This window comes from Aethalodelphis obliquidens, unplaced genomic scaffold (genome assembly GCF_003676395.1).
Source record: "Aethalodelphis obliquidens isolate GAN/ISIS:26980383/991018 unplaced genomic scaffold, ASM367639v1 scaffold11, whole genome shotgun sequence".
NCBI lineage: Eukaryota > Metazoa > Chordata > Mammalia > Artiodactyla > Delphinidae > Aethalodelphis > Aethalodelphis obliquidens.
This window is the reverse complement of record NW_020837955.1, coordinates 12720179-12741682: the sequence shown is the minus strand read 5'-3', so window position 1 is coordinate 12741682 and position 21504 is coordinate 12720179. Positions and strand designations below refer to the sequence as shown.

General features: G+C 37.6%; 1 protein-coding gene, 1 long non-coding RNA gene and 1 pseudogene across 4 annotated transcripts in view; 2 read left to right on the top strand and 1 right to left on the bottom strand.

Moving 5' to 3' along the window:
• The window catches only part of PDE6C (phosphodiesterase 6C), a 76638-nt gene that overhangs the window by 5803 nt on the left and 49331 nt on the right, over positions 1-21504 (bottom strand). For 2 of the 3 annotated variants that reach the window (XM_027112078.1, XM_027112080.1), the window contains 4 exons: positions 21236-21345; positions 14365-14452; positions 2050-2150; positions 4-126 (listed from right to left, as the gene is read on the bottom strand). In XM_027112078.1, coding sequence (XP_026967879.1) covers positions 4-126; positions 2050-2150; positions 14365-14452; positions 21236-21345 — 422 coding nt within the window. The remainder of the gene's footprint in view (positions 1-3; positions 127-2049; positions 2151-14364; positions 14453-21235; positions 21346-21504) is intronic. The other variant, XM_027112079.1, reaches the window with a different exon arrangement.
• LOC113623220 (uncharacterized) overlaps positions 1-21504 on the top strand; it is a 31271-nt gene that overhangs the window by 9070 nt on the left and 697 nt on the right. The gene's annotated exons all lie outside the window — the stretch shown is intronic.
• Positions 9745-11347, top strand: LOC113623219 (60S ribosomal protein L37 pseudogene; annotated as a pseudogene).

The following is a 21504-nucleotide window of genomic DNA, read 5'->3' as shown; positions in this document are numbered from 1 at the left end:
TACATGATAATCTCTTTTTTGGTTGGATCAATGGTTACGTATTTGATGGCCTCTTCTTCAGTTTCCATTTTTTCACAGGCATCAACAATTTTTTGAAACATAGTTCTCTTCCTAAAAAAGATACAGCTGTGCAACAATTTTAGCATATAAGACCAGAGATAAAGTGTCTTTAATGCATGCTTTTCAGGTTTTATGTTCCCAGTTTTCATCAAATGTCCATGTAGTGGATCAAAGGGGCAAGGGGAGCGGAACAGGGAATGGCTGTGTAACTTTGACATAGAAAGGGTTTAAGACAGAAAAAGCACCAGCCAGAAAGGGAAAAAAAACTGTTAAGTTTGAATACATTAAAACTAAGAGTTACATGTGACAAAAAAAGATAACATAAAAGGCCATAGGCTGTGATGAAACACTGTAATGCATAAAACCAACAAAAAATTAGAAGCCAAAATATATGAAAAGATATGAAAATACAAGTGTGAACGATAAAATACCATCTCACACTCAGATTAACAAAATAAATAGATTTAAGTAAGCCCAGATCAAGAAGAGTCCAGATATGGGATAACAGGGACTCCTGTATGCTGCTGGTGGGAGTTTAAATTGGCATACCTACTCAGGAGGGCAGTAGATTTCCAATGTGGTATAAAATTTAAAATATGCAAACGCTACAACAATCCCATTTCTAGATATGTACTTTACAGAAACTCTCATATATATACAAGGATATACAATGTAGGCAGTGATGAAAAATTGGAAATAATCTAAATGTCCATGAATAGAAGAATGGCTAAATTATGGTATATTCACACAGGTGAATATACATTTAAAAAGAATGAACTAGGGCTTCCCTGGTGGTGCAGTGGTTGAGAGTCCACCTGCCGATGCAGGGGACACGGGTTCGTGCACCGGTCCGGGAAGATCCCACATGCCGCAGAGCGGCTGGGCCCGTGAGCCATGGCCGCTGAGCCTGCGCGTCCGGAGCCTCTGCTCCGCAACGGGAGAGGCCACAGCAGTGAGAGGCCCGCGTACCGCAAAAAAATAAAAAGAATGAACTGGATTTCCATTTACCACCAAGCTAAATCTTCAAAACATTGTGTGAAAACAAGCTGCAGAAAGGTATACACGGTATGATACCATTTATGGAAAAATTTTAAACACACTTAATGCCATATAAAAACATGAATAGGAAGGATGAATACACAGCAATATCAGGATGGTGGTATCTACGAAGGAGAAGGGGAGAGGGTTTTCATTATAGAGTGGGCATGGGATGCCTCAATTGCATCACTTTTTCCCCTTAAAAAAAGAAAGATGTAAGACAAAATCTTAGCATTTGTTGAATCTGAGCTATAGCTATTCGGATATCAGTTATATATTTCTAAATATCTGTCTTCATGTTTGAACTATTTAACATAAATTTTTAATGAAGAAGGATCAGAGAGGCACAATTTAATACTGCCCATCCAAGTTGTTAAATACTTAGATCCTATAACTAGTTCACCTTGTTCTAATACATTTTAAACTTTATAATTCACCGACAAGAAATTGTGCGGAAGCTTGGAGTATCTGGCCTCCTTGGTAATCATTATTATTATTATAAATAGGGTTAGTGCTCTGCTGTATATAAGTCAGCATTTTTTGAGTTTGTTAATGTGCATCAGTATCACCAAGATTTTTCAACTCTCGGACTCTGGCAGGAGCAAATGTCTGAGGCTGCAGCTCTAAATACCAGATTGTGGACTACGATGAATTCACCAGGACAAAAGTCACCTCGTGAGGTTTTGTAGCGTCGCTCTTCTGGCAGTGCACCTACCTTGCTGCATATTCTTTAATTCAAATTTCTTCAGATAAACTAATATTAGGGGCTTAGATTTTTAAAATATGTTTCCAGATGTCTAGTAAATTCATTGTCAGGCATCTTAAGGGTATTCTATTGATAATACAAAAAGAAAAGAACTGTGTGTGTAAATAAATACCTTTTAACTTTAAGGCAACGGACCATTTACAGAAGGCAGAACCACACAGAGTACAAGGGAGTTCTGTACTTACTTGAAATATAAAGCCAGGTCAGTTGCTATTATTGCAACTTCAAACAAATGAATAACTGTTTCAAACTGGCGTTTATTTAGGTTCTGGAAGATGTTTAAACTCTGTAAGATGAAAATTCACAATAAAGTGCCATCATTAATTTGCCTTTGATTCAATATACAAACCAAACAATGCTTAATAACATAGGTTATCCTATTATAGAAAGAAGAACAACTAGGTCTTTCACTTTTTTTGCTTTCAGTTTTCTCTCTTGGATTAGGTTACCCCTCTACTGTACTTTGAGTAAGGTAATTTAAACTATAAAAACAGGTATCATTAGCAAATATTCAGGTAATCAATGCATAAGATTTTGGAGGAAATAAGTGTTTTCTTCCAGGACCATTTCAACAAAAACAATTGATTTAAAATTTTCTGTAGTAATTGAGGAGCCTTAATAAAGCATATCTGGTATTTATCCGATTGTTAGACATGTTGAATTATTTACTAGATAATTTCAGAGTGATTCCAGAAACTGCTGGAAAACTTTCAGAAGCTGCAGATTACAATAGTACTCACATACACATAGGAAAAAGTAAATTCTTCCAAGTTCTTAAAATGATGTCTTGCGATTATATTTTACAAAGACTTAACTATACCTTTCTTCAAAGAGTTTCCCACTAATAATCTCTTCATACATGGATCAGCCTCAATTTTTAGTGTTCTAGAAAATGAGAGTGTAAATCTGGGAGTGTTTTTTAAAAGGTATGATATTCCAAAAACACCATTTTAGGAATACAGGCCAAAGGACAAATGTATAGTGGGTTTTGCCAAATGAAGTTAACAGTTACGAAATACAGAAAAATTCCACTGGAAAGGAGGAAACAGTCTATTCACCTATGTGGAGATAGAGGCAGCATAATGTAGAAAAGAATACTGGGTCAAGCACCAAATAATAATAGTAAACACTCACCTAATGCTTACCACTTCCCGGGCACTGTTGTTAGTGCTCTATGAACTCTCTTAATTGCACAACAAACCACAGCATAGAGAGGTTAGGTAATTGCTCAAGGTTAAACAGCTAGTACACAGCAGAGCAGATATTTAAACCAGTGCAGCAGGGCACCACACTGCCTCTCAGCAAGGAGCCCAGGTTCAGCTCCCAGCTTCCCCACTTGGTAGTTGTATAATCCTGAACACCTCACTTAACATCTGTATTTGTTGTATCAAATGGGGATAATAACAGCTGCCCTGCTAACTGCCTAGCACTCAGTCTGTGATCAATAAATATTTATGGAATGTTGATGCAAATGGGATAACTGGGAATGCATTTCAGAACTATAAGTTGCTACAAAATATACTTAAATTATTTATTATATATCACTATTACTGTTATATAAAGTTTTGAGGTAATCCCCAGGTAAAAATAGAATTGCAAACCCAAGACCAAATACAGCTCTGTTATTCCAGGAGATTGAAATATTAGCAAGAAGTAGACTAGAATTATGTGTTACTGTATACATAATACAAACCTCCATTTAAGTCATGGTTTTTTTTGTGTGTGTTTTTTTGCGGTACGCGGGCCTCTCACTGTTGTGGCCTCTCCCGTTGCAGAGCACAGGCTCCGGACGCGCAGGCTCAGTGGCCATGGCTCACGGGCCCAGCCGCTCCGCAGCATGTGGGATCTGCCCGGACCGGGGCACGAACCCGCGTCCCCTGCATCGGCAGGCGGACTCTCAACCACTGCGCCACCAGGGAAGCCCTAAGTCATCTTTTTATAACAGCTTCCATGACAAGAGAAATGGTATTGTACACAGCAGATATAAGTAGTAGAAAAGCAAGTTGTAATATTTGTTAAAATAATGAGTTCATAATAGCAGCTATATTTTTAAATTGATAGAAGGAAGAAATGGCTGTTGGACACTATAATGAACAAAAAGAAAGCTTGTCTAGATCAAAATTAATGTCTTACTTGAGACAGTGCACAGCAGCCCCTTGGGCATAATCTCTGCACCAAATTATCTGGATACAGGTTATTTTTAACCTGGTCTGGATTGACCAGGAAGAAGGAAGAGTAAGTGGGCCATTTGTCATTTTAATCCCACTTAACCTGCCCCTGATTTTGGTACACTGGTGGCCTGCCCTTGGACTGGTGGGGACCCAGTGGCATATTTACATCACTGAGTCACTGTCTTTATCTGTTCACTGATACACGTTATCATGTTCCCAAAATAATGTGTATTACGTAATTCCGACACATACTTCATAGATCCAGTAGCACTTAAGGTCATCCTTGACTGCTGTACTAAGGACAAAAAGTTGGGGTCGTGTGGAAATGCCTTAAACTTTTAGACAAATAGCACATGAAGTCATTTTAATCCTTATTATATACTGAAAAATTTGCTAAAAGAGTGGATCTCAGGTGTTCTCACCACACACACACAAAAAGGTTAATGTTAATTAATGACTGTAGTAATCATTTTACTACATATGTATATCAAAACAGCATGTTGTATACATTAAATATATGTAATTTTTAAAAATTAAAACAAATATAAACTTAAAAAAAAAGAGCCAAATAAAAACATAGAATGGGGAGAGGGGTCACACAAAAAAGGCTGCTGAGTTTAAATAAATAATCCCTTAGGATAGACCTTGAGTCTACCAAACGCCAGACTGTACAGACTACACAACCATCAACCAAGTAAATCAGTATTCTTTAGGCACCAATTACTTTAATACAGGTACTTTTATTTTTAAACCTGGATACCTGTTGCTATTTGCTAAATATATGTGAGAGAGAAAAGCTATATATAAAGAGATAAAAATAAATATGACTTAATACTGTTAAACTTCATTTAAGTCATACCTTTTTCTAATCCAAAATAATAAAACAGCTATATTAAAGCAGACAGATTGTCAAAAGGTCTTTCACTTTACAAAGTAAATCAATACTGGATTTTTTAAAAAGATGATTAATGTCACACTTTTAAAATTAGTATAATTAAGAAAAAAGTGTACACTCAACCCTTTTCAGTACTGCTTCCTTTGTTGATAGCACAATATTCCTTATTTTCACTCTTCTCACTCATTCTCACTTTCATCTAAAAACACTGCACAGGCCTCTAATTGAAAAACCCTTTCTTAATATTCTATTTTCTCTTTTCCTTCTGTCACAGCTAAGGTTCTTAGAAGAGCTTCTAAGTGGTTTCTTTTTCAGCTGTGGTTATAGATTCACATAAAAGATCCTGTTTCTGTTTTGTATTAGTTGCTAGAAAGCTCTTGACCAAATCTGTGGCCCATGTCTAATAAATGTTTATACTTTTCACCGTATACATTTTGGGCCTTCACCATACATCATCTTATTTTTATATTCCCATTAGCCCTCATTTTTTTTCTTTAATGTTATATTTTTCGGACACTCCATTAAAAACATTTTGGAACAAGTTGAGGATTAAACATATATACATGCATGCAGGGTTTTTTTGAGTAAGCAAAGGCAGAGCCAGTGATCTTTTAATCAGAGCAAGAGGTCTTAGGATGTGGACAGCACACAGAAGAAGGAAGGATGTCCCTCAAAAATCCAGTTTGACAACACAGAGCAGCAGCAGAAGAGGAATTGATGGGAAAGCTATGCTGACATATATCTGCACTGACTCCTATTACTTAGTCGTCTGTGCCAAAGAGAATGCCTTGGGTAACAAGAAGTGATGGCAGGAAGTTTGGCATCGATGGCCGGATCTTAACACACAGCCTTTAGCTTCAAGGGCTTTGCTTAACATGAGCCTTCCCAACTTCTGGAAAGCCCAAATTAAAGAGGTGTGTTCCCCAGACCAAAGAAATAGACTCAGTGAGGCAGTGTTTGAGACAATAAATAGGAAGCTGAGGCTGTCCTCAGTGCATTTCTGCCCTTCCTCACAGGATTCTTCGGCAGATGGCAAATTCCATTAAGGAATGAGTCATTTTCAAAACAAACGACTGCATAAAACCTCTGCATAAAGACCACAAGAACACAAAATCTATGGACTCAATGCAATTGCAACCAGAACACCAACAGGTTTGCAGATATGTGTACGTAAATTGACAAACTGATTTTAAAATTCAAATGAAAATACAAAGGCTTAATAAAAGCCAAGACAGACTTGAAGTAGAACAAAGCTGGAGAATTTACACTGAAAGAAATTAAGATTTATTATAAAGCTATAGTAGTTAAGATGGTATGATATTGACAAAGGAGAAACTGATCAGTGGAACAGAATAGAGAGGACAGAAGCAGTCCACCTTATTTTATAATCAGTTACCTGATTTATGACAAAAGGTCTCACTGAAGTGAAGTGAGAAAAGGGTGGCTTTTTTTTTTTTTTTTTGGCGGTACGCGGACCTCTCACTGTTGTGGCCTCTCCCATTGCGGAGCACAGGCTCCGGACGTGCAGGCTCAGCAGCCATGGCTCCCGGGCCTAGCTGCTCCGCGGCATGTGGGATCTTCCTGGGCCAGGGCACGAACCCGTGTCCCCTGCATCATCGGCAGGCGGACTCTCAACCACCGCGCCACCAGGGAAGCCAAGGGTGGCCTTTTTAATAAATGGTGCCGGGTCATCTGGATTTCCACCTGGACAGAAAAATTTATATTGATCTCTACATCAAACCATATATAAAGATAAGTTGTGGACTTCCCTGGTGGCACAGTGGTTAAGAATCCGCCTGCCAATGCAGGGGACACGGATTTGAGCCCTGGTCCGGTAAGATCCCACATGCTGCGGAGCAGCTGAGCCCGTGCATCACAACTACTGAGCCTGCGCTCTGGAACCTGTGAGCCACAACTACTGAAGCCTGCACAGCTAGAGCCCATGCTCCACAACAAGAGAAGCCACCACAATGAGAAGCCCACACACTGCAACAAAGAGTAGCCCCTTCTGGTTGCAACTAGAGAAAGCCTGCACACAGCAATGAAAACCCAACGCAGCCAAAAATAAATAAATTTATTAAAAAAAAATAAGTTGTAAAAAGATTGTGGATCTAAATGAGAAAGGTAGAACAATACCAGTTATAGAGAAAAATATCTTCATTACCTTGAATAGTCAAAGGTTTTTAAGATGAGAAAAAAACAGCTAATCTTTAAAAAATTGATCAAATGGACATTAAAATTAAGAACTTCTATTCATCCAAATCCAACATTAAGAGTAAAAAGGCAGTTCACAGAAAGGGAGAAAATATTTGCAATACAGATTTCTGACAAAAGATATATAAACCAGAATAAAGAATTCCTACAAATCAAGTTGAGAACAAAGCAACCCCAAAACAGAGAATTTCAAAAGGTTAATAAATATAAACTGTAGTTCATGTTAATCAATGCTATTTAATTTGACACAAATTAAATTCAGTGCAATGTCACTACATTCCCATCAGAGTGACTAAAATGAGAAGGATGGAAAGTACAAAGTGTTGGAGAGGATGGAGAGCCACTGGAACTGTTGGTAAGAACATATATTAGTACAACCATTTTGGAAAACTGCTTGTCAGCATTCACCAAAGTTGAACATATGCTCATCCTTTGGCCAAGCAACTCTATTTCTGGGTACATACCAAACAGAAATGCACACGTGTATTCACAAAAAGACATGTACTAGAGAGTCACAGAACACCGTACGTAACAACCCTGAATCAGAAATCACATAAATATCTTCCAGTAGTTGACTGAGTACATAAATGTAGTGTATGCGCGCACGCACACACACACACCAAACTAAGAAAATAACAACGGAAGAAAGGAACACAAAAAGCAAATGAAAAATATATCAAAGGAAATACCCAGTGGAACATGAAAAATTCACACCAGTAATATCCATAGTTTCAAAACCATAAGAACTTAAAGAGGAGACTGCAAGGCAACAGTAAAATTAAAAGTGAACTAGCAGAACTAGTAGTAGAATGAAAAAAATGGAATTGAACATAAAAGCAATATAATTGATGAAATCCACATTAAAGCTATACTCAAACAGAATAAGCAAGTGAACTGCAGCAAGAGACATAGTCCACAGTCTTGAGGAAATTAAAATGGAAAAGAATAAATCTATGAAAATATACAGGCACCTCCCTGGTGGTCCAGTGGTTAAGAATCCGCCTTCCTATGAAGGGGATGCGGGTTCAATCCCTGGTTGGGGAACTAAGATCCCACATGCCGTGGGGCAACTAAGCCCGCACATCACAACTACTGAGCCCGTGCGCCACAACTAGAAGGCTATGCAATGCAACTAAGAGCCCACGCACCGCAACGAAAGATCCCATGTGCCGAAACTAAGACCTGACACAGCCATAAATAAATAAATATTTTTTAAAATATATATATATATATATAAAGAACATAACAAATAAATGGCAAGAAGACTCAATATATACATAATTGGTATTCCCAGTGTATCAGAAAAATGTTCAAAGATACAATGAAAATAAAAAACTTTCCTGAAATTAAAAAAAAAAGAATTCTATGGATCATAAGTGTAACCCATGACAAGGAAAAAATAGATGCAGAATGGTCAATACCCAGACATTCAGACAAAGTTACTAAAATATGAAGAATTAAGAATCATATGAAAAGATACACAATGGAGAAAAGACAGCCTCTTCAGTAAGTGGTGCTGGGAAAATTGGACAGCTACGTGTAAAAGAATGAAATTAGAACACTCCCTAACACCATACACAAAAATAAACTCAAAATGGATTCGAGACCTAAATGTAAGACCAGACACTATAAAACTCTTAGAGGAAAACATAGGAAGAACATTCTGACATAAATCACAGCAAGATCTTTTTTGATCCATCTCCTAGAGTCATGGAAATAAAAACAAAAATAAACAAATGGGACCTAATGAAACTTCAAAGCTTTTGCACAGCAAAGGAAACCATAAACAAGACGAAAAGACAACCCTCAGAATGGGAGAAAATATTTGCAAACGAATCAATGGACAAAGAATTAATCTGCAAAATATATAAACAGCTCGTGCAGCTCAATATTAAAGAAACAAACAACCCAATCCAAAACTGGGCAGAAGACCTAAATAGACATTTCTCCAAAGAAGACATACAGATGGCCAAGAAACACATGAAAAGCTGCTCAACATCACTAATTATTAGAGAAATGCAAATCAAAACTACAATGAGGTATCACCTCACACCAGTCAGAATGGGCAGCATCAGAAAATCTACAAACAGCAAATACTGGAGAGGGTGTGGAGAAAAGGGAACCCTCTTGCACTGTTGGTGGGAATGTAAATCGATACAGCCACTATGGAGAACAGTATGGAGGTTCCTTAAAAAATTAAAAATAGAATTACCATACAACCTAGCAATCCCACTACTGGGCATATACCCAGAGAAAACCATAATTCAAAAAGACACATGCACCCCAATGTTCATTGCAGCACTATTTACAATAGCCAGGTCATGGAAGCAACCTAAATGCCCATCAACAGATGAATGGATAAAGAAGTTGTGGTACATATATATACAATGGAATATCAGCCATAAAAAGGAACGAAATTGAGTCATTTGTTGAGACGTGGATGGATCTAAGGACTGTCATACAGAGTGAAGTAAGAAAGAGAAAAACAAATATCGTATATTAACGCATGTATGTGGAACCTAGAAAAATGGTACAGATGAACCGGTTTGCAGGCAGAAGTTAAGACAGATGTAGAGAACAAACGTGTGGACAAGAAGGGGGGAAAACTGTGGTGTGGGGATGGTGGTGTGCTGAATTGGGCGATTGGGATTGACATGTATACACTGATGCGTATAAAACTGATGGCTAATAAGAATCTGCGGTATAAAAAAAACAAAAACAATCATATGAGTATCTATGCAGAAAAATCAAGTCACGTGAGAGGGAGAAAATCAGGTTGGCCATTTATACCTCTCAGGGTAATGCTTCAATGCCGAAAGACATTGGATCAATTTCCTACAATTTCTGAGAAAAAGAAAGTGACCCAAGACCTTTATATTCTGCCAAACTGACTTTCAAAACTAAATGTAACAAAGAGATCTTAGGCATGTACTTAGCTTAGACTCTCTGGGAGAAACTATCAAATAACACAAATCGAGCTAATCAAGATAAAATAAAATACACAGGAATGGACAAGCCATGGTAGAAAGACTGAGGTTAAGTATCAGGCCCATTTAAAAGTAGAATTAGGAATAAACAATTGTGCCTCTTTGGTCTTGGCCACAGAAAAGAGATGACAAAGGGAACACTGTCATTTGGAAAGCATCACAATGAGACGCACACTGTGGCTCTAAGGCCTCCCACCTTCAGAAGCACACCTGTGACAAATGTGGCTGCCCTACCAGGCAGAAGAGGAAGTGTGCCTGGAGTGCCTAGGCTGAGGACAGAACACCACTGGAGCCGGGCAAGTGAAGCACCTACAGATTGTATCCTGAAGATTCAGGCATGGATTCTGGGGAAAACACCACCTAACCCAAGAGAGCCACTGGGGTAGGATCCAGTTCATCTTAGGGATTTCAACCATTAGCCATGCAATAAATGCTCTGGTTTAAAAAAATAGACAATTGTGGAAATTATAGAGCAAAATGAATTTTATAACTACTGATAACAGTAAAAAAAATACTTTTAATGATAATAAATACCTTATAAAACAGAGGTGGAGATGCTAGAAGCAGTATAAGTATTCTAATTGTTTCATGTTTCATAGCAGGGAGTTCATGGATGATGTAAAGTTAACACGTATGGTCTAAAATGAAACATCTAAATGCTCGTTATAGTTTTTCACACTTTCCCGTAATCACCAGTTATTGATTTTAGGGTTCTCTTTAAGAACTAATATCTCTTGTGATAAGAACACAGCCCTCTGAAGTTCTGTAATTCTTTCCATTAAAAAAAAGTTTCTTCTGTTAAATTCAAGTAGAATTAAAATTTTCATTTAAAATAAATGGACTACCACTCAGCAATGAAAAGGAATGAATCACTGCTGATTCATTCGTTCAACACGAACAAATCACAACATTATTATTCTGTATGAAAGAACCCAGCACAAAAGAGTAATTATTGCATGATTTCATTTATATAAAAATCTAGAAGATTTAAACTATAGTGACTAAAAACATTTCAATGGTTGCTTCGGGCTGGGAGGAGAGAGAGGCATTGACTGCCCGGGGGCAAAAGGAATCCTTTGGGATGACAGAAGTGTTCTGTATCTTGAGTGTGGTAGTTCCCAGGTGTATGAATAGAATTCATAGAATTTTTATGAAAAACACATTAAAGGGATGCCACTTATTGTACATACATTACACTTCAATAAACTTAATAAAAACTCTAACCAAAAAAATAGCTTGGATAGTAAGATCCCATTTTTCTAAAACTGTTTCTGTCCTTCTCCCTTTATATATTCACAGAGGGCTACAATGAAGTTCATTAAATGTTAATGAAATGTCTATTTCTGAGTGATAGGATTTAAAGTGATTTTTTAATATTTATCTTTGGAATGTTTCCTATTGCTTGAATTTTTATAGTGGGCATGTGTAATTTTTACAACAACTATTGTCATTAATTTAAAATATAGATAAGACTATAATATTCCATTTGTTCTTCCGGGGAATTGTGCTGGACACGTGATGTAGAGACAGGTGCACAGAACAAGAGAGGAGGCCTCTGTCCCAGCCCCACTCCAGCTGGGCCCCCATCTGCTCAGCTGGTTTCACCTGCCCACAGAAAGAGTCTAACTTTGCTCCCCCCTCTACCAATAACAGGCCATTTTTGTTCTCCTAGTGCCATGAAAATGGCAATAAAATATAAGTTCTGCGTAGCACACCAAAATAGAAATGCCTCCAATTCATCCTGATGAGGGCACTCAGGGGAGATGAGTTCTAGTCTCCAATGTGGTACATGCGACACCCATAAGAGAAGATTGCCAACATGTCTGTGGTTTGCTGGTGACCATACACAAGATATTTAATTTCTTCTTCTTTGTATAATACAAGGTCAGTGTGAAAAAGCATAAATAAAGTTCGTGAAGTGTTTTGAATAATAAAAGTGTTGTTATTTATGCTGAGCAATGCATTTTGTCATTCCGACAGTACATTGTAGTATTAAAGTTTCTATTCTGACAAATTTGGCTAACAAGACTTTTCCACCTATTCATTAGGTTAAAGGGTGGATTTCTGACTAGTTTAGAATACAGATGGTTCTGTCCTCAAAGCAGGGAATCCAACTCTACTGGGACATAAAGATATTTTAGTTTCAAAGCCTGATAATATACGAAACAAAATAAGTAACGTCCACAATATGACAAAATTGCTAGATCATAAGGATTTCCCTTATGTAAAAAAATTAGTTTTAAGTGTAAATATTTTCTTCATACAATAAATAAATAAAAGAACTGTATTGTCTCTCAAAAAAAAATGTACTGAGACAACTGTATTGTCTCAAAAAAGAACATCTGATGGTTAAAATTTCATTTTTTCAGCATTCAATTTGCCTGCTCATAAAATGCTCTGTGATTGCATTTATTGCCTAGCGACTCTATTTACAACCCTTAAAAGTCTGCAATTAGCAGGTCGAATAGCACTGTAGACAGGTCCTCACCAAGGTGGTACAGATTACTAAGATGCAATATTCCTTTTTAGAAAGAATAATAAGCCTTTATATAGCCATCAAAACCAGTTCAGACTGCAGAGTAAATAACATTAAAAAAATTAAGATGGAAAACAACAACTCTATTATAAACTCTCAAATCCCAGAAAGGAAAAACATATGAGCTACTAGGAGCCTTCCAAAGTTAAGCACTTAAACATTTGGCTGTAAAGGTTTAAAAATATATTTTGCGTTAGTAGGTAAACGTAAAATTAAATAAATTATTTTTGATACTACCTGCCTGTGGTATACGTAATCAGTGGGATGAATGGAAAATTCTTACTCAAAAATACAAGACTGTCCCAACCAGTAAAACAAAGACTCATAACAAATTAGATAATAACAATTTACTCTTATCTTCCTGAACTACTTTCAATTCTACTCTTTCTAATTCTCATAGGACAGATATTATCATCCTTTTTATGATACTATTGCAGGCACAGGTCCTGGCTACACATGAGAATTATGAAAATTCTTATTAAAATGCAGATTCCTGGGTCCGATCCCCAGGGAGCCTGGTAAGCGCAGGATGAAGCCCAGGATGTGTTTTTAAAAGCCTGCCCACCTCCGCCCTGTGAAATCGATCATTCTAACGCAGATGGTCTATGTCCCCCTGTCTGGATGCAGCCTGCAATCATAGGCCGTTGAAAACCTTTAAATCATGTGTTTATTTGTTTTGTTTTTCCACTTTTCTCCCTGGTTGCCCTGTCTTACAAGTTTTCCCACTTGGTTTTTGATTATCTAGAAGAATGTAGTGTTATCTTTCTAAACTTGGACATATTTCCATATACCCCTGCGTCCCCTGAGCCTAAAAAAAGATTATTATTGAAACTGAAAAAAGCTCCACTCTCCCGAGGGCTTATTTATCCTAACGAACTCGTATGATTCTAGACCGTTTCTCTGTCGAGACAAAACAGTATTCCCCTCCATCTACTAATGATTCATTCTGGGTTAGAATTTTCTCAAGATATATTTTTTTAAAGTATAACTAGATTATATTCATCACCTTTCTCACAAGCCTATATACCCCTCAAATAAAATCAGTAAAAAGAATAATGACTGCCTTCTACAGAAGGTTAGTAGTACATGATATTGCATAAATCAAAGTGAATTCAAGACCAAGCTTAAGCCACTTCCTGTGAAAAGCTTCCTGATCCTGCCCCTCTTCTCCCCTATGTCCTGCCCACTCCTGAATGTGACACCTCCCTCTGGAACTCTTGGGAGATTCACTCAGTGCCTCTGATGGCAGTTGTCCGATCTGTCTCACAGCCTGATTTCATGCCTACCCCCCAACTACCAAAGCTTGACTTTCTCAAAGATACAGACAGTGCCTTACAGTGCATACCACATGAATCAGAAAAGCAGTGGCTGTGTAGCCTTCTTTTCTCTTTACATTCATACATACCCAGGGTGCATAGAGCCCTCTCACATCCACCTTAAGCTTTTGCTTCTTTCTTCACAAACCCACAGAGATTCTGTGACTTTCCATGGCTCTTCTCTCCTCTATCTCAGCTACTTCCAACTTGGCTGTTCAAAAACTATTGCAATATAGCAATTTCTATCAATTGACTTCAATAAGGGTATATACTGTCAACCACCAGAACTCAAGGCCGTCCTCTTTCTAAGCATTTTCTGTGGGTTAGTGCTTTGATCCAGAGCTTGTGAGCTGCCCTAGAGAGAGAGAGAGACCCACGTACCTCGTCCTGCAGGAGAGTCTTACTGTACTCCAGGTGGTGCCTCTCCAAGATGGACGATCCATGAAGCCTTGCTAATGGAGATGTGGATCTAGGAGGAAAAGGATAATTTTAGCTATTTAAACATTACACACACGGTTACATGATGCAGAATCTTTACAATCTGAGGATTTTTTTTCATTTCTTCCCTCTCCCCGAATGCCTGTGAAACAGTTGGAAGTAACATATTGGAAAAGAATCTTTAGATTTAGAACAGGAGAATACGCTCTTTTTAAAAAGTCCTTTAAAAAAAACAACAACCCTAATTTGTTAAATGCGTAAAATGATTGACTTGTTTAAACTACGAAGTTTGGTTCACTCCCTGCATCTAAAATTGTTAACTTCCCTGGAGCTTATGGAGGTGACTATGACTTACAGAACATGTAGCAAACTTGTTGAAGCCCATAGTTTATTTGCACAGAAAGTGTATATTAAGAATTTCCAGGAACCAAAATGAAAATGATGATAAAGTAACATTTCTTTTCTCCTCTAAGACAGTGACATAAATTTAAATTTCCCATTTGTTAGTGGTGAGGTCACAGCTTTATGTAAAGTGGGGACTTTGGTACCCTGTCTTTCTACAATTCTTCCTGTTCAAGGAAGGGGAAGCAACATTGAAAATAAAAAGGTGTGCACAGGGAACTCTGTTCAATGTTCTATAATAACTAAATGGGAAAAAAACTTGAAAAAGAACAGATACATGTATATGTATAACTGAATCACTTTGTGGTACACCTGAAACTAACACAACATTGTAAATCACCTACACTCCAATATAAAATAAAAATTTTTTTTAAAAAGAAAATAAAAAGGTGAAAAGAAAAGATGGAGAGAAGCCGAGGTGAAAGGTCTAATAGATAATATGAAGACTTTCTTACAGAAATATGGAATAAATAATTTTAAGGAAGGGAGAAATCGGAAATATGGGTGGCAGTCTTAGTAGAGTTTCACTTAATTTCAGAAAGAACAGAACTTTAGGGAGGAGAGGAGTCATTAACAGGTCACTAACAGGTCTGGTAAACCAAGTATTCTAGTTAGGGAACAATCAGACTATGTCCGATCCGTTCTATAATTGATCATAATTTTAATACATATTCAAATACCTACACTGTGTCAGCACTGGAGATTTAAACAAATAAAAAAAGCTCAATTTCAGTTAGAAATGAGTGGTATCTTAGTTCCTTTAGGTTTAAAAACATTACTCAAGAAAGGTTACTGGGGAGCTAGATATTCAACCAGTCTCAAAATAACACCTCACAGATTACGTATTAGTACAAAGGAGAAAATGTACCTTTGCATAAAGAGATCTGCTGAATATTACTCATAAATAGTTTAACTTAACCTTGTAGTTAATGGAACAAATTGATATCATGAGCCTCCTGATGCAATGCACTGAGAAGGACACAACATCACCTACGTAGAATTCCCACCAAAAATGTTTACCCTGAATCTAGTAATCAGAAAACAACTGGACAAATCCAAATTGAGGGATATTATGCAAAACAACTGGTCTAGAATCTTCAAAAATATCAACATTCTGAAAGATCAAAAAAAGTTAAGGAACAATTCTAGATTAAAGGAGATTCAAGATATGTGACGACTAAATGCAGTGTGTGAGCCTTGATTGGACCCAAAACAGAGAAGAAAAGATAGTTATAAAGGACATTATTGGGGAAATTGGAATAAACATTCTATATTAGATAACAGTATTATACCAATGTTAAATTTCTTGAGAGTGATTGTTATACTGTGTTTATATAAACAAATGTCCTCCACGTTCCCAGGAAATATGTGCTGAAATATTTTCGGGTTAAATGTCATGCATGAAGCCTGCAACTATCTCACAAATGGTTTAGTAAAAAAAAAAAGAAAAAATTATTTTTTATACACACACATCTGTTAACCCAGTTGAGTAACATCCCAACTTCCTGAAGGAATCTGAAGATGCGGGGTGGGTGTGGGCGACTATTGTCGGTATATTCTGGGAAATTTTGCGGTGGTAAAGATGACTGAAGACTGGATACAAGTATATTTTACCCTAAAATTTAAGTAGAAAATGGTATAATCTGTAGATGACAGAACAGGGAGATTGACGTTAATCTATGAAACAGTTTAAACTGCTTCAGAGTTTGTAAGCACTTACAATATAACTACTAGGAAATTCCAGAGAAGGTTTAGAAAGAGAAAATGATGCTGAATTGATCTTATGAACACTTTTGTGATACGGTTTGTGAGAGAGGAAGGCCAGAAACAGTGTGTGTCTGGATTTCAGCAAGACAGCTGAGAAGAAGCTTCAAGATGTGTTCTGTATGAGCTGGAATATTGAGTGTGGACAAATACTGAACAGCACCACCCAGTGAGTGCTGCTTAATTAACTGTCTTCCCCAGGGATAGGTTTCTAGCCCCAAGTCTCGGAACTCTGCCCTGGTTTTGTCCTGATGCACAGTTTTATCAATGACTTGAATGAATATTGATGGAAATCATGACTATCTAATTTTCAGATGATAAAAAAGCTGGAAAAAATATCGAATCCATTGGCTGACAGACTGCTTTAAAAGGCAATTTCAATTAAGAGTGGAATAAAGAATCAGATTAACACAGCAAAGGAAACCATAAGTGAAGTGAAAAGACAACCTACGGAATGCGAGAAAATATTTGCAAACAATGTGACTGCCAAGCGATTAATTTCCAAAATATACAAACAGCTCAATATAAAAAAAACAAACTAATGACCCAATCAAAAAATGGGCAGAAGACCTAAACAGACATCTCTCCAAAGAAGACATACAGATGGCCAACAGGCACATGAAAAGATGCTCAACATTGCTAATTATTAGAGAAATGCAAATCAAAACTACAATGAGGTATCACCTCACACCAGTCTGAATGGCCATCATTAAAAAAATCTACAAATAATAAATGCTGGAGAGGGTGTGGAGAAAAGCAAACCCTCCTGCAGTGTTGGTGGGAATGTAAGTTGGTGCAGTCACTATGGAAAACAGTATGGAGGTTCCTTATAAAACTAAAAATAAAGTTACTATGTGATTCAGCAACACCACTCCTGGGCATATATCAGGAAAAGACAAAAACTGTAATTCAGAAAGATACATGCACCCCAATGTTCATAGCAGCATTATTTACAATATCCAGGACAAGGAAGCAAACTAAATGTCCATCGACAGATGAACGGATACAGAAGATGTGGTGTATATATATATGGTATATATACCATACAGAAAATGTGGGAGGTGTGTGTGTGTGTGTGTGTGTGTGTGTGTGTGTGTGTGTGTGTGTGTATGATGGAATATTACTCAGCCATATAAAAGAATGAAATAATGCTATTTGCAGCAACATGGAAGGACCTAGAGATTATCATATTAAGTGAAGTAAGTCAAAGACAAATATTATATGATATCACTTATATGTAGAATCTCAAAAAATCATACACATGAACTTATTTACAAAACAGAAATAGACTCAGAGACATAGAAAACAAACTTAGGTTACCAAAGGGGAAAGAGGGAGGGAGGGATAAATTAGGACTTTGGGATTAACACACACACACCACCATATATAACACAGATAAACATCAAGGACCTACTGTATAGCACAGAGAACTATATTCAATATCTTATAATAACCTTTAATGGAAGAGAATCTGAAAAAGATAGATTATATATATACATATATATGTATATATATAAAACTGAATCACTTTGCTGTACACCGGAAACTAACACAATGCTGTAAATCAACTAAACTTCAATCTTAAAAAAAGAACCAAATTAAGAAGATGAAATTTAATTAGGATTAAATATAAAGTATTTCAGATCATGTTTGGATTATTATGTCAAACCCCAAGACCCACATTTTTTTTTAACATCTTTATTGGGGTATAATTGCTTTACAACGGTGTGTTAGTTTCTGCTTTATAACAAAGTGAATCAGTTATACATATACATATGTTCCCATATCTCTTCCCTCTTGCGTCTCCCTCCCTCCCACCCTCCCTATCCCACACCTCCAGGCGGTCACAAAGCACCGAGCTGATCTCCCTGTGCTACGCAGCTGCTTCCCACTAGCTATCTACCTTACGTTTGGTAGTGTACATATGTCCATGCCTCTCTCTCGCTTTGTCACAGCTTACCCTTCCCCCTCCCCATATCCTCAAGTCCGTTCTCTAGTAGGTCTCGGTCTTTATTCCTGTCTTACCCCTAGGTTCTTCATGACATTTTTTTTTCTTAAATTCCATATATATGTGTTAGCATACGGTATTTGCCAAGACCCACATTTAAGGAATGACATAAAAACACTGGAGTGGGTTCACAGAAGAATAACAGATAAAATTATATGTATAGAAAATATTATATGAGAAATGATTAAAACAAAAGTTCAACCAGGTATATTCAGCCAGGAAAAGAGGAGGGGAAAATAATAATTCTCTTTAATATAAGAAGGAATAGCCTGTGGATGAGAAATTATACATATTCTAACAGCTTCAGAGACTTGAACTAGGACTAACAGAAGTTATAAGGAGACCAATTTCAATTTGATATCATGAAGAACATTCAGCCATTAGAATCATTCAAAAATATGAGTCCCTTATGAGCCATTATAAAAAATAATGGAATGTAGACTAGAGAACTCAGGAAGAAATACAGTAGGAAAGAGGCCTGCGTTGAATGTGGGGTGGAGGAGGATGAGATAAATGCTAAAGTTCCTCAGATTTTTTGCTGATAACCACATCTCATCAGACACAAAGCGGAGGTGAGTAAAGGAGACTGAAAGATGAGAGAACTGAAAAACTAACCAAGAAAAGGGGGATGAAAGGAACAAAGAAATCTATGAACCTATGAAAGAATGAAGCAGAAAACAAAATGGCCAGAAAAGTGAACAAAGAGAACAAAAGAACTCAAGGGAATAATAAAAATTTGAAAATGGCAAGGTTTCTAGGGCATTGCCAGAGGGCATAGTCTAAAGATGGGAGATAAGGATGAAAACCAGAACCCAGGGCGTTGGACATTTTGGAGACAAGAAATCAGACCAAGGACACAAGGTCAAGCCAGGAAGCTGTGTCCCAACAGCTTCAGCTTACACTGCACAGTAGCCTGATCGGTACCACCAATATGAGAATAATAATTCAGTCTTATTCAATCTTCTGTTAACTGTTTTTACCAGTGTAATGTCTCCAGATGTTTGTGGACTCCTGAGCGATTCCCCCAGCACAGTAAGGGCACATAAGGAGATTCATCAAGTAAGACAGAAATAAAGACACAGACCTACTAGAGAATGGACTTGAGGATATGGGGAGGGGGAAGGGTAAGCTGTGACAATGCGAGAGAGAGGCATGGACATATATACACTCCCAAAAGTAAAACAGATAGCTAGTGGGAAGCAGCCACATAGCACAGGGAGATGAGCTCGATGCTTTGTGACCACCTGGAGGGGTGGGATAGGGAGGGTGGGAGGGAGGGAGACGCAAGAGGGAAGAGATATGGGAACATATGTATATGTATAACTGATTCACTTTGTTATAAAGCAGAAACTAACACACCATTGTAAAGCAATTATACTCCAATAAAGATATAAAAAATAAAATAAAATAAGTAAAATAAAATGGATAACTGGGACTTCCCTGGTGGTCCAGTGGTTAGGATTCCATGCTTCCACTACAGCGGGACACAGGTAAGAATCAATACATGTATATGTATAACTGAACCACTTTGCTGTACACCTGAAACTATCACAACATTATTAATCAACTATACTCCAATATAAAATAAAAAGGTAAACAAAAAAAATAAAGGGCTGGAACTCTCAAGACGAAGACGTTGCTTACCCGGAACCCAGAATGGAGATTCCCTTTTCAAGGCAAAGCCTGATTGGTAGAGTAGCTGAAGGTGAAAGGTCACTGCTCACGAGGTGCATTTCATTCACTGAGTAAATTTCTTCAGCATCTACTATGTTTCACATATACAATTTCATGTGATTCTCACAGCAGTCTTTAAGAGGTCAATATTATACCCATTTTACAGTTAAGAAACAGAATCTCAAATAGATTAAATGATTTGCCCAAGATCCCTCAACTGGGAGGTATCTGGATCCCATAAAACCAGACTCCAAAGCTCATTCTCTCTAAATTGTCTCACTCCCTCTGGTACCTCTGGAGAGGGGTAGGTCATGTGTCACAGATGAAGATACAGTGTGGCCAAGGCAGACAGAGCTTCTTAAATGTCACTATCAAGGAGTTAGGCTGGCTATGGCATTGCTGATGAATTTTGAAAAGTGCCAATGACACAATAACAGTAATAATAATAATACTTAATAATTATTAACTGCCAAGAGCCAACCATGAGCTGAGTGCCTTATATATATCTCATTTAATCTTTACAACGACCTTAAGTGTTAGGTACCATTACTGTAATTATTATTTTCCCGATGAGGAACTCGAAGCTTAGAAAGTTTAAATGACTTGTGAACCCAATAAATCCAAATCTGTCTGAGCTGAGGGCCTGTACCCTTATAATTGCACTTCTTTCCTTGGTCAAGAGAGGAAGATGGTGATGATGTTAAGATGCAAGGTCAGCTGAAGGTCAGTTGGTGGAAGTATAAGGACCAGGGACGTGAGAGTAGTCAGCCCAGGAAGAAATGTTCTCTAGCTTGAGCTGGTGGGGTGCTACCCAGGTGTGTACAGGTGTAAGCCAAAGATCAATGCGCTCTAATGTATGAATTCAATACTTTGATGAAACAAAGTTGAAAAAAGAAGGAGTGAAGGCGTTTACAAATAAGCGGGGGGCACCAGAACACGCTGATGTGGCCACACGTGTTCACTTACTTCATCTGATACAAGTTGTTGGTGCCTCTGTGGTCAATGTCATGGCAGAAGGCAGCAGCAAGCATGGCAAAGGCTTCAAGATCCGTGTAGTATTTCTTCAGTCTTCCTGTCTAAAAAAACAGACGTACATATTTACTTGGGTTAATGCACCTCCGCAGCATGTGCAATGAGGCCGGCCTGCAATGGAGAAGGGGGTCTGCTGTGTTTTTAGAGCAAGCTGGCTTTATTTCTTGAGGACTGTAGCTCATTCTGGGCAGTTACAAACCCAG